Source organism: Globicephala melas, chromosome 11 (assembly GCF_963455315.2).
Source record: "Globicephala melas chromosome 11, mGloMel1.2, whole genome shotgun sequence".
Classification (NCBI taxonomy): Eukaryota; Metazoa; Chordata; class Mammalia; order Artiodactyla; family Delphinidae; genus Globicephala; species Globicephala melas.
In genome coordinates, this window is record NC_083324.2 from 42221802 (window position 1) to 42236285 (window position 14484).

At 45.9% G+C, this 14484-nt stretch overlaps 1 protein-coding gene across 1 annotated transcript in view; it reads left to right on the plus strand.

Annotated features, from left to right (window-relative positions):
* Positions 1-2195: 2195 nt before the first annotated feature.
* Positions 2196-14484, plus strand: part of CDCP1 (CUB domain containing protein 1) — a 55394-nt gene continuing 43105 nt past the window's right edge. The window contains exon 1 of the mRNA XM_030845396.2: positions 2196-2295. Coding sequence (XP_030701256.2) covers positions 2214-2295 — 82 coding nt within the window. The 5' untranslated portion in view covers positions 2196-2213. The remainder of the gene's footprint in view (positions 2296-14484) is intronic.

Consider the following 14484-nt stretch of genomic DNA (forward strand, 5'->3'; position numbering starts at 1 on the left):
TTCCAGAGGGGTCAAAATTAGATAGAATAGTCTGTTTTAAAACTCATCTTTCAATGTCATTTTTCTCTGGCAACAGACTGAAGCTGCCTGGATTTCTTCCAGTTCAGAAATAACCTTTTAAAATGGACTCCTTCCATTCAGCCAAGTTTGTAAAGACAAGACATTTCCAAAATTTGGCAATGCTTCGATTACACTCTACTCCAAGAACCAAGCTATTACCTCAAGACATCTTGAATTCAACTATGTAGCTGGGTTGTCATGCAAAGGATGCTGAAGTGCCTCCCCACTTTCCTCATCTCTTTCTCTTTGCTGCCATTATCTGGAAGCATCACTAATCCTTCACATCTGAGAATTATTGACTCATGTCATTTACAGAAAGTTAGTTTCACCCTCCCAGTGAGACAAGTTAAGCAAACTTCAGAAAATTATACAGTAAAGAAATGACTTGTTCCTTAGGCTTAAAGCTGTCACAAAGTATTTCCAGTATTTTCAATTCAACACGTTGTCATTATCATCATCATCATCATATGTGGAAAACAATGGTGTTATGCATGCTAGGAAAAGATGCTGGGGTATATATGCCTGCTTAGAATTAGGAAAACAGACACAATCTGCTTTACTCTCCTGTTACCATAAACATATTTGAAAGATGTTTAGATTTTCTGAAAATTTCTTTCTCTTGATGAAGCTGCCCTCAATTCCTTGGGGAGCACCAAAAGCTTTCCTACTTTTCTCATCCTCTTCCTTCCCTCTAGGCCTCAGTTTCCCCATCTGTCTGCCTGAGGCAGAAAGTGAACTGGAAGGTAAACTCTGATGTTCCCCCCAGCTCACAGTCCAGGCCCTGCCATAGATGGAAGGGTGGGGGGGGCAGTCATGTCCGCAGCCTGGACATCCCTGCCTCCCTCGTGGACTGTGGGCAGAGTTTGCTTTATTCTCATCATTGAAGATACACAGAAGGAGGGGATGAAGCTCCTAAGAGATGGTTTCTCAGCCCTGCTCCCAATGAGTATAGGGACAGCCTGGAGAAGCTCAGTTCCCCCAAGAATCAAACAAAAGTGGGAGCTGAACGTAGATCAATGCTCTTTCATGTGTTCTTCTTCCAGGTTGTTCTGGGTGACCCTGGCCCAGCCTCTGGCTGCCCACTGGCACAGACAGACCCAGGGGGGCCCTTGGAGTCATTTTGGCAGAACCTTGGTCTGCTAGCTGAGAGTCCCTGAACCATCCACTGCCTCTCCTTGTGGCCCTGTGACCCTGGACATGGTGTGTGGTCTGCAGGGGGTAAGAAGAATCTATAGGACCTCGGAAACCAGAGAAAGATGGCACACCAGCAGCTGGGAGGAGGAAAAGATACCCAGCGCCATTGATTTACAGCCCAACGACTGGAGTAAATGCCTCACGCTAGTACCATACATACTATTCACAACTCAAGGAAGGGGCCTCTGTGGACCTGTTCAGGTTTCTTCTCTTGGCCCTCTGCAGCCTCATGCATTTATTCACTCATTCATTCACTCTTCAAAAATGTAACAAAGCAACCCCGTTTGTGGAAACCCCTTCAGGGGCTATCAAATCCTGCCTCCATAAATTACTAACTGGCCTGGTGACCTTGGGCAGGTTGAGTGACTCAGTAAATGTTTCAACTGTTATATGGAAGGGTTGCTGTGAGCACTAGAAATACTGTCTGTGAAGTGCCTGGAGTTGGCTTCAGGCTCACAGTTTGGCAAAGAATAGCTGTAGCACCGGCGTTAAAGTCCAGCAAGCCTCCAGCCCAAATGAGGAAGCAGAGGCAGAAGCCAGGACTTGATGATCCACAGACATGATCCCCCGGAAAAATGCGCGGCACAGTGGCCTCCTTTGTCGCCCGGAAAGTAAAAGGAGGCCTGACTGGGTTCCCCAAGGGCGACCTTCGCGCCCGTAGACAAAGTCTTGAGAGGAGCGCCAGCTAGCCCTCGGAAGGTGGCTACAGGTCCCACTGCTCTGGACGAGAGAGGCGGGTGTAGAGGCAGGAAGGGGAGGAGGAAAGGGAGGAGGGGACTGACCCACCCAGCTAGGGCTCCGGCGGCGCTAGGCGGAGCCAGGGCCACTCCGGCCCGCGCTCAGGTGAGCGAGACGGGACGGAACTAACAGAAGCCCGTGCCAGGGTCGGGCCCGCGCCCGCCGCTCCGAATCACGGGCTACATTCGCTTTCCCCGCCGAGACCGAGGCGCCACGGAGCCATGGCCGGCCTGAACTGCAGGGTCGCGGTCGGACTGCTGGGGGTCCTGCTGCTGGGCGCTGCGCGCCTGGCCCGCGGATGGGGTGAGTGCGGCGCTGCCAGTGCGCGGAGCGCTGAGGGGGCACTGGGCTTTGAGGGTCTACACCGCCCGCCACGGTGGGGCGGGGCGGCGCGGGCGGGGGACACAGACGGCTCGGGCCCCCCGGAAGCCCGGCTCCGGGGCGTGCCGCGACGGGAGTGGTGGCCGTACCCTCCCGCATTCCGCGCGACCTCGCCCAGGGCTCAGACCACGGCAAGTGGAGGTGTCCCCGAGCGGGGAGCACCGCGGTGGTCGGGGCCACGAGCCGGGCGTCGTCAGAGAAGGAGAGAAGGGCGCGCGGACGCCGGGCCCGGGGAACCTCGCTGAGGTGGCGCGCCGCGCGCTCGGGGGCTCTACCTGGATTATCGATGGCGCCGGGCTGGGCGTGAGGAGGGAACTTCACTCTGGCGCACCCTCTACCTCAGCGCCTGGGTCAGAGAGACGGGGCGAGAAAACGGTGGTTTGGCGCCACAACATCCCACCTTTTTTCTCACCTTTTCCCCTGTCCGTCCGCTCCTTTCTCGCTCTCCCGAAGTTTAGGAACATTAATCCAAAACTGAAAGCACTTCTGTGCCGCGGAGGCTCTGCACGACCCCGCCCCTCGCACCCGTGGGTAGTGGACTTGGACAGCGGAAGGGGGTCGGCAGAGGGGGCGGTCCACAGTTGTGTGGGAATTCCGAGTTCCGGTGGGGGGCAGGGACCGCCACATCCCAGCTACCTGGGCCTACGAGGAGCCCTGTGGGCCCTGGAAGCATTAAAACCGTACTGGTCTCTTCATGTAAGAACTTGATTTGAGGCCTTTCCTGAGACTAGTACAACTTTTGTGTTTTTAAAAGAGCTATCCAGGAAGCGATTTGGATTTTTGATTACCCTTTGCTGCATCTAAGGGGACGTTTGTGTTTGGCAGGCAGGTATATTAGAGGAAATTAAGTTAAAAGAATCGATCTAAGCAGATGAGTTGAACTTGGGCGTTCCGGCAATTGCCATCATGACAAATCCGAGACTGGAAAGCTTCCTGGTTCTTTTCTCCAACAGCAGTGAGGTGACATATTGCTGCACAGAAGATGGGACGTTGAAAATATTTACTGTGTTTATTGTAATTTGGACTGAGTTTTCAAGATTCCCTTGAAGAAAAAGTCAGTTTAATAATAAAGAGTAGAGGCTTCCCTGGTGGCGCAGTGGTTGAGAGTCCGCCTGCCGATGCAGGGAACATGGGTTCGTGCCCCGGTCCGGGAAGATCCCACATGCCGCGGAGCGGCTGGGCCCGTGAGCCATGGCCGCTGAGCCTGCGCTCTGCAACGGGAGAGGCCTCAACAGTGAGAGGCCCGCGTACCGCAAAAAAAAAAAAAAAAAAAAAAGAATAAAGAGTAATTTAGCTAATGAAAGTAGGTGTAAATGTATGTGTGAGGAAAAATAGTGTGCCCATCACACTTGAGCGCTGTCTTGAAACTCTGGGAATTGTCTGAGATGTTTCCGGTTGTCTGTGATAACAGTTGAGAACTCCTCCAGTAAGAGTATGGTGTAAATCAAGGCATCAGTGCATTACTGACAACTATGACAGCTTATCCTGAACTGGCTTGTGTTACATGTCTGATTCCTCCCTGTGGCCTGGAGAGGCTGCCATTTTGGTCTCCAGTGAGTCCAGTGGAGTCTGTTCTTTCCAGGAAGTTCTTGACTGTTGGAGCCGTGTCTCTTGGTTCATTGTATAGATACAGGGAAGCCCAGGAACTTTCCCATTTTACCTTCTTAAATCTTTCCTGTGGTCTTAAGAAGTGGAACTGTGAGACCACATCTCTGGGCTGAACTAAAGGTTATCCCTTTGTGGTTGGAGCAGTCACAGAGTACATTTGCTTTGCCCAGAGTCTTGGGGTTGATCTAACTGGTGGAGACCTTCGAGAAGTTAGTAGAGTCTGTCCTGAAAAGATGGAGAGAACCAGAGAGCCTAGCACAGTGGATTTATTTTATAAATCCCTGAACTCTCTTAAGACTCTGCAGAGTGAAAATGATGTTGGTGTCACTGCAGAGATGAAGAGTAAAGGAAAGTTTGCATCTTGGTGGGGTGTGTTTGTTTGAGTTTGGTATTCCCACCAGCTCTCCCACTTCTAAGAATGAAAGATTGGTTAAGTTAAAATAGCCTTGTTAAAACCTCAACTTAGGGACTTCCCTGGTGGTGCAGTGGTTAAGAATCTGCCTGCCAATGCAGGCGACACAGATTTGAGCCCTGGTTCTGGAAGATCCCACATGCCACGGAGCAACTAAGCCCGTGCTCCACAACTACTGAGCCCACGTGCCACAACTACTGAAGCCCACGAGCCTAGGGCCCGTGCTCTGCAACAAGAGAAGCCACTGCCATGAGAAGCCCACCCACTGCAACGAAGAGCAGCTGCCGCTCACCACAACTAGAGAAAGCCTGTGCGCAGCAACGAAGACCCAACACAGTCAAAAATAAATAAATTTATTTATTTTTAAAAAAAGTTTAGTCTAAGAGTTTCAAGTAGGATAGCATTTAAAAAAAAAAGAAAACGAAAGAAAAAAAAAACCAACTTAGTGGCTTTCCAAGAACCACTCAGGTACCAGAGTCTGGGTCAGTGACCCCATTCTTGCCGCCATTGTTTCTTGCCAAAAATATGAGTAGGCATCAAATGACGTGTTCACTCACCCTGGTGAGTGTGTGTGTTCATCATTCTTCAGATTCAAATGTGTAACTGGCAGAACTGATGAGTCCTCCCCCCACTCTAACCCCCACACCCACACAGACTGTTTCTCTGCTGGCTGTAGACATGTGCCCGAGTGCTGACCCATCAGCCTCAGGGGTCACTTCATATGTTACCGTTTTGTCTGCAATGACTGTACCCTGCCCCCCCACATTCTTCTAGGGGTTCTCCCATGCTATCAATGTGGCAAAAGGAAGTTGAAATTACTTAAATGTTTTAAGTAATATATATATATAATTATTGTAGAAAAATTGGCAACAAATATAACAAAATATCTGTGAGCAAACCACCTTGGTCATTTTGGTGCACAATTTGAGTGTGTGTGTGTGTGTGTGTGTGTGTGTGTGTAAAACCAAAAATGGGACCATCCCTTTGTATAGCTTTAACTAGTCCCCTATTGGTGGACATTTAGATTGCTTTCAATTTTTCCTACTAAAAATAGAACATGTCCAGAGTTTCCCTTGTGGCGCAGTGGTTGAGAATCCGCCTGCCAATGCAGGGGACACGGGTTCGATCCCTGGTCCGGGAAAATCCCACATTGCTGCGGAGCAACTAAGCCCGTGTGCCACAACTACCGAGCTTGTGCTCTAGAGCCCGTGAGCCACAACTACTGAGCCTGCGTGCTGCAACTACTGAAGCCCGTGCGCCTAGAGCCCCTGCTCCACAACAAGAGAAACCACTGCAATGAGAAGTCCACGCACCGCAATGAAGAGTAGTCCCCACTCACTGCAACTAGAGGAAGCCCACGTGCAACAACGAAGACCCAACGCAGCCAAAAATAAAATAAATATATATATTTTTAAAAAGCTTTAAAAAAATAGAACATGTCCAACAATAGGGGTCTGTTCAGTGAAAAGACGTTAAAAATTATATAGCACAGATTCTATAATGACATGAAGTGATATTATCTTTGCATTGCTAAGGTTATAAAATAGTGTCAACTGGATTATCCCATTTTGATATATCTGAGAATGTGTTCCTGTGGCTCTATTCTGCACATTCTTGACTATTTGCTCCAACTAAAATTCTGGAAATAGAATTGCTGGGATGAAGAGTGGAGAAGAGGTTAAGGTTTTGGATACACATGTCCATGTTGCCCTGTGGGTAGCTTGTCCTGTTGTTCTGGTGTACCTTCCTGCCAACAGAGTATGAATGCCCTTTTCCCACGCTCCCTGGGCTGTCATCATTGTTGTTTCACTAGCAACTATGGGAGAAGCATTCCTCCCTCTAGCTCAGCAAGCAGGGTCTGAACGGTGTTGGTGGGTATTCAAGAATCTTAGGAGTGCCCCAGCTAGGTGGTACTAATAGTCCAGCAGCACTTTTTTTTTTTGCTAAAAACAAAAACCCAGAACTGAGTCCCTTGGCTTATAACACAAGCCTCACCTTCGATTTTGCTCAGTGGTGCTGACTTTGGTTTGGATGGAGGAGAAGGGGAGTTTGCTGGTAAGAAGGATCCATGATTGAGGTCAAGATGGGTGGGACAATGGGGGCGTGATATGGGGGAGCCATAGCTAAGGCTCTCCACCTGGGTGATTAAGAAAAGTTCACACCCCTTAATTATCATTCTAAATTATAAAAATTATTCCACAATCAAATTATTTCAAACCACTTCCTACAACCTTGTAATTAGCCCATCACCTTCTCCTGGGCAGCTGGCAACATTTTAGAGAAACCAGCAAGGAGAGCCAAGTCCCCTTCCTCACCTCTTTGTACCCTTGGGTTTGTATTCAGTACACAAGATTTTTGTTTCTTTGTTTTTGTTTTTTTATTAATTACTAACTACTACTTGTAATACCTAACACATATTGAGCTTCTGCTCTGTGCCAGCCACTCTTCTGAGTATTTTACGTGTAAGCATCTCCCACTTAACATCAGTAATTCATCCCTAAAAACCAGACATACTGCATGAAAACACTAACTGATGACCTACATCTCATTATTTCATGTGGGACAAACTATAAAAACCTACTGCACAAAACCCAAACCCCCAACAGTTTCCAAAAGCATAATGAAACACCAGAAGATACCCATATATAATTAACAACCAATTCTATTAAACGTAAAATGCATGACATCCCTTCTGGATTGCCAGACCATTTACTGTATGTGGCTCTTCACAGACAGTTGCTTTGTGTGTAATAACTTCCTGCACCCCTTTTGTTGGCAGTCGTGGCGTCTCCACCAGATCCTCGTATTCTGCCTATTTTGTTTGCAACATACATTTTTTTTCAAATGTTGTATTGTGTTTGGAGATGTAAATATACATATTTCCTAAATAGACATTGGCCAAAAATAACTGTGATAGATGACACAATGTTTGAGTAATAAAAACTCAGCTGTTTCCTCTTGTGAAAATGTAAATCCAGGAGGCGTTCTTGAGTAGACCTGCTAGTCATTTAGCTCTCCAGCCTCAAGCAAGTACTCCTATAAGCCCTTAATAGAGGGGCACAGAAAGGTAAAGTAACTTGCCCAGGGCTACCCAGCAAGTATGTAGTGATGCTGAGATGGTAGCCCAGGTAGCCTGACTTCGGAACTCAGCTTCTGTCACCAGTGTGCCATGCCCCCTGTGCACAGTGGGACTCCTAAAGACAGCATTTGCTGGTCATCTTAGAGACAGTGTCTGCACTCCAGACATTTTCTTTCATTTTTTGAAAAATCAGCCAACACTTACTGAGGGCTGTGTTCATATTTGTTCTAGGAATGTGTGTTTTTTGTTTTTAAAATGTTTTTTTTTGAGGTCACATTGGTGTATAACATTGTATAAGTTTCATGTGTACAGCATTGTATTTCAGCTTATGTATACCCTACGGCGTGCTCATCACCAAAAATTTATTTTCCGTCTGTCACCGTGCAGTTGATCCCATTTTCCACATTTGCGCCCCCCAACCCCCGACCCCGTCCCTTCCCCTCTGGTAACCACTACTCTGTTCTTTGAATCTACATGTTTTTTTTTGTTTGGTTTGTTCATTTATTTTGTTTTTTGTTTGTTTGTTTTTTATGTTCCACATATATGTGAAATCATACAGTATTTGACTTTCTCCATCTGATAGCATAATACCCTCAAGGTTCATCCATGTTATCGCAAGTGGCAAGATTTCATCTTTTTTTGGCTGAGTAATATTTCATTGTTTGTGTCTGTGTGTGTGTATCTATCTATCTATCTATACATATATATCACATCGTCTTTATCCATTCTTCCATCAGTGGGCATTTAGGTTGTTTCCATATGTTAACTATTATAAATAATGCTGCTATGAATATCTGGGTACATGTATCTTTTAGAATTAGTGTGTTTGTATCTTTGGGTAAATACCCAGAAGTGGGATAGCTGGATCATATGGTAATGTGTATATGTTTTTAATATGTAAACAATATAAAAACTGTACTTAGAAAAAGAATTACCTGTACGTGGTAACAAAATTTCAAATAGTACAAAATGATCTGTGGCGGGGAGAGGGGAGTATATCCCCTTCTACCTCTGACCCCAGGCCTCCTCCCAGAGGCAGCTGTGGTTTCTTGTGCATTGTTCCTGAGCATGTACAAGTTTACAAATATACATACCTCCCTTCTTTACACAAAAAGGAGCACAAATATAGTATATAGTATAGGATGTGTCCCATATGCGTCTTGATTTTTTTCATGTAGCAATCCATCTTGGTTCTAACTCCATACCAGAACATACGGAGCTGCCATGCTTTTTGACAGCTGCATAATATTTCTTGTCGTGGGAGCATCATGTTATATTTAACCAGCCACTTGTTAGTGGATTGTTTCCAATCGTCTGTTGCTATGAACAGAGCCTCACTGACCATCTTTACAGCTGACTTTTTTGGGTATATGGACAGGTTTATCTGTAAGTGAAATTCCTGGATGAGGAGTTACTGGGTCAAAGCGTTTGTACAGAAAATGTCAAATAGAAGAAAGTGAGTAATAGGGGAAGCAGCTTGCCCAAGAGCCCAGCTAATAGGTGGTAGTGCCCTCTGTAAATCTGGGCAGTCTCGTTTCAGAGTACAGGTTCTTAACCACCCCAGGCTGCAATTTACTCCTTTCTTTATTCTTTCCAGTTGAAACTAATCATGAACTTTAGGCAAGGGAAATATTTTGAATTTCCTTTCAAATATTTACTTTCAGTTCCGTGATCAGAATGCCGTGAGCACTGTGTATTGAGAAGGCTGAAGATGGGCTTGCACTCTGATAGCTCCTCATGTTTGCATTGAGGACTGATTAATTCTTTATGACTTTTTACCTTGATAAGTCTAATAGTTAAGGTGTAACACCCTTTGAGCTGCTGTAACACAGACCCAGATGTGTCTAATGGCTCAAATGCAATAGATGTTTATTTCTTACTCACAGAAGGTCCTAAACAGGGGATCTCCTCCAAGTAGCGATATGGGGACCCAGGCTTCTTCCACTTTCTGACTCCACCATCTTCAAGAAGTGTGGCTTCTGTGTTCATCCATATCAAACTGATAGAAGATCAAAGAGCAGGAGGGGTCTTACATGGAGAGTTTTATGGTCCAGGAATGGAATTTGTTTCGTATCAATTCTGCTGCCACTCTGTTGACTAAAACTCAGTGGCATGGCTCTATCCACCTGAAAGGGAGACTGAAATGTAGTATAGATGGGAACCCAGGAAGAAGTCATCGTCGCGGGCAGAGTGGTATGAGTGCCAGACTTAAGGGTCAGGACACCTGGTTCTAACTTCAAGTCTTGTCAACAGTTAGCCTTATGACTTGGGAAAAGTTGCCCTGTCTCCTTAGGCCTCAGTTTCCCAGACTTTCATGTAGGGGCTTGGACCGTGCAGAGGAACCACCAGCCCTAATGTCTTATGAGCTGATTTACATGAGCTGATTTGTGGATCTTCTGGAGACCCCCGAGCTATTGGAAGAGCTCAGGCAGGGTCATATCCAATCCCAATTAGGAAAGTGGCTGGAATGGTGCTTGGCACATAGCAGGCACTTAATAAATATCTGTGGAATAAACAAACGGATAATCCAGGTCAAGGCCAGTTCCTTCTAGGAGAGGGTATGAGCTTGTAGACATTAGATGACTTCTTCAGGTCACTGTGAGAAGGTGGCAAGGGCAAGAAGGTCTAAAGCCCAGGTCTTCTGGCTCCAAATCTGATGCAAATCAGACAGAAGAGGAGGAGGAGGGAAGCACAGTCCCAGTGACTGCGTGTGTGGACTGGGAAAACTAGAAAGTAGAAAAAAGAAAATGTGGATTGATAGACGGAGCCACAGCTTTCTGTGTCCCTTCAGGGTGTGGAAGACACCTCCTTGGTGGTCTGGGTTCTCTTCCTCACCTCAGGACCCAGGATCTTCATTCTGTAGAACGTGCTCATAAGTCTCTGCTGGTCCACTTCCAGGAGGAAGTGGATGGGGGTGTGGGTGGGTTTTCGGGAATGCAACCCCACTCCTGGATACTTGCAAGGGAAAAACTAGAAAATGATGGCGATACAGTGAAAGAAGCAAGGTGTAAAGTAGTGTGTGTATGTACAGTGTGACTCTAGTCATAGGAAAAAAGACTGGAAGGAAGAAGTTACACCAGAAGTATCTGGCCTACAGTGTAGCCAGCAGAGCCCTCCTGCGTGAAGGATGGTTTGCTGGTAGCCGTGATGATCATGACAAGGACTTTGTATTGTCCTGCACATTCTCCCATGTGAACCACATTGCTTCACAAGATCCCAGCTTGGTTCGTGTGGTTTGGATTTCTCTAAACAGTAATACTGATTTGTGATAGAATACAGTAGAAAATCAGAATTTGTTTTACAGACATATACTTCACAAACTTTTATAAAATGTAAAGTTCTTTCTTCAGTTACTGTACTTAAAAAATAATCTGCACTTTTCAGTTCTCTCCTGAGTACAGCCCAAGCCAAGGCCACCCCTGAGAGCCTTGTTAGTCTGACTTTGCCAGGGAGAGGCTGTACTCTTGGACGGGCCGTCCATTCTGCCAGATGGAAATGCAGCTCAACAATATACTATGAGGCCATTAACCACCTCACCCTAGACTGTGAACATCTTTAAATAATAAATTCGGAAATATTTTGAAAAAACAAATTATAACTGTTCCATGAGCACCAATGGTATAACTTCCTTTGTTTTAAGTGAAGTGCAAATATTCCCTACCCTCAATGGCAGACAACCAAAGCATTCTGGGGGAAATGTGCCACTTCTGTAAAAACTTATGGGTGCCTACGTGCTGTCTTTGGCTGGGACAATAAAAGACAGTCTCCAGAATTGAGTTCATCAACTTTCTGCATCCAAAAATTACACAGAGTTCAAGTCAGGCTGTTGTTTTTGTTTTGGGGTCTGCCCACTTGGCCATCTCCAAGTAATGTCACACAATGCTTGGAGCCATGAGGAGACTTCTCAACACTTGGCAATTTGTGGTCCAGCTGAGAGCTGGGCTAGGATGGTGTATGTCCAGGCACGTGCCAGATTCCTTCAAGCAGATGCTTTATCTTCCATCATTGGGCTGGTGGTGGGGACATCAAGCTATTTCAAACAAGGATGTTTGGCTGAAACATTTTTTAACCTGAGAACAACTCACGAACATTTGGTGAGAGGTCCCAGGACATCATGGAGGATGCAGAGATGGTGAGATGAAGCCCCCGAGTGTGAAGGGCAGACAGACGCCTAACTCTGGTGCACAGTGGCACACCGGCCACGGAGGAGAGTCCAAGAGCCAGCAGCACAGAGGGTGAAGTTATCAAATGCTGCTCCTCCTGCTAGAAGTCTACGCTATGCTGGAGGCCCCAGGCAGCCGGGGACACTGTCTCGGGAGGACTTAGCCTGTGGTGATGGGCTGTCTTTACCACCAACCGCCCTGCTGACAAGTCTCACTGGAGTGGGGCCCTGGAGTATCTTCGAGGCATAGACCCAATGAAAATAACGTCTGTAAATCACTCAGCACAGTGTCCAGCCTCGAACAGATTCCTCACTTAATAATTGTTATTACTTTGATCATTTGAGTTGAGCCCAAGAAGAACATTGAAATTTTCAGCAGCAGACAACATGGACCAAACTGCCCAGGCCGTTGTCTGTGTAACCAGGTTGCTTTTGGGAGACATTTTGTTTGTTTCAGCCTCTGCTACTACATACTATGCTTCAGCCCCTATCCCAGTGCGGTCAGCTTTGGGCCCTTATGAGGAACGGGAAGCTCCTAGAATAGAAGCTGCTGGATTAAAAACTGCAAGAAATTGTTCTCAATGACACTAGAACATGTTTTTAAAAATTGTTTGCAGGTAAGCACCAGCGCACGCCAGTGCGTGCGTGCATGCATGCACGCACACGCACAAACACACACATTTCCTTTTAGCCAAGGAACTGACCAGACCGGTTTTATGTAACTTAAACATCAGGCCCAATTACACATGAGAAGTGAAAAGAACTTCCTAGTGGGCTTCCGAAGATTACAGCTGTCCTTGTGAGCAAGTGTCATAAACCGACACTGGGCTGGAGTGTGCCAGGCCATGAAACCAGAGCTGGATATTCTGTGGAGTCTGGCAGGGCCCCTGCTTTCATCCCTGCTGAGAGGTGGAGGATTGCCCAACTGCCCTGAAGTTGCTGACAGTCTTATCAGGCACTTCAGCCCTGGGCTGTCAGGAGCAAGTTCTCAACTTATCACAACAAAGAAGACGTTTTTTTCAAATTGTAGACAGTGCTTGGGTCATTTTGCAGAAGCCCATCCCAACACAATGCAGCCAAACCCTTGAAATAACATCTTCCAGCCTCCCTGGTCTCTGCTTCTGTGGGAATACAATTCCAGTTCCAGCCAGGAACCGTGGGACACCAAGGAAGGTATGTCCCACTGGCACCTTGAAACTCCAGATAAGCATCTTCTTCTTCCCCTGGTAACTGGAGACTGGAAACAAGCCAAATGTCCATGATTAGAAGACTGGTTAAATTAATGATGGTACATCCAAACAGTGGAATGCTACACAGCCATTTAAAAGAATGGGGTGGCTCTCGGTGTACAGACATGGCATAACCCCCCCAGATATATTCTTGAGGGGAAAACACAAGATTCAGAACAGTGAGGATGGTATGCCACCCTTTGGCAAAGTGAAATGAAATAACATAGGGGTGCCTTATAGAGATATGCTTGCATATTTTACTTTGTGCTTCATGTATTTTTTATCTAAAAGTAAAATATATTTTTCAATTTTATTGAAATATAATGTACATACCATAAAATTCACCACTCAACTGTACTGTTTGATGAGTGCTGTCAGGTGGTACAACGTTTCAATCACCCTGCAAAGTTCCTCTAGACCGCTTTGCAGGCAGAGGCCCTGCCCTTTGGCCCCTGGAAACCATTGAATTGCCTTCTATCACCACAGTTTTGTCTTAAAAATAGTTTTAAATTAAAAAACAAAATTTAAAGCCAGCTATGGGTATAGCAATGATTCTGTCTTCAAAAAAGTCTACAGATGCTTCCTGCAAGAATTTGGTGTATAGAAGGGATGGAGTAGAAGTATTAAGTCACTGGGAATCAAGGAACTAATGACCAAAACTGCCTTCTCCACCTGGAGCAGCTTTTCTTGAAAAACAATTTGCTGCATTTCCCACCCCCCTATCCACTGTTAGGGCCTAGCACTGAGCAGGCCTAGAGAATCTGATTTTTGCCTAGACTATCTTGAAAAGATCTAGCCTAGTCTTGGGTTATTTGGTAACAGATTCCATTCATTCCCCAGATGTTGGAGGCCCCTTGTGCTGGATGCTGGACATTGAGAGGTAGAAAACCCTAGTCCCTTGCTCTCTGGGGGCTCACCACCCAGAAGGGATTCAAACATGTAAACCAGGAGCTACAAATGGGTGGCCTGAGGACCTTGGCCCAGTTCTGTTTGATGTGTTTTGAAAAAAGCTGAATTACAATATATTTAGTAGAGCATGTATCCTCTGATTCAATAAAGACCCTCCTCACTATGTTGGCTTTTCTCATTTATATTACCTGCCTAGGCCCTGAAAGCATTTGAGTTTGAGACAATATGCAGTGTGGTAAGTACAGCAAAAGATGTATGTATGAGAACTGCAATAAAGGTTGAGGATGGAGAATACCTTCCACAGGCAGGAAAAGAGAAGGAGGAGGACAGGTGTTCTGGTGTCTGAGGTCTGTGGAACATCATAGCAAAACCCTAAAATAGGCCCTGGAACAGAAGTACGGCTCTGTCATTTATCACCAGTAATCCCATGGTGTTGTTTTGATATTTTAAAAGTGTTGGGTCATTTGTAGAGATGTGGATGGACCTAGAGACTGTCATACAGAGTGAAGTAATCCAGAAAGAGAAAAGCAAATATTGTATATTAACGCATGTATGTAGAATCTAGAAAAATGATAGAAATGAACTGGTTTGCAATGCAGAAATAGAGACACAGATGTAGAGAACAAATGTATGGACACCAAGGGCTGGGATGAATTGGGGGATTGGGATTGACATATATACACTAATATGTATAAAATAAATAACTAATAAT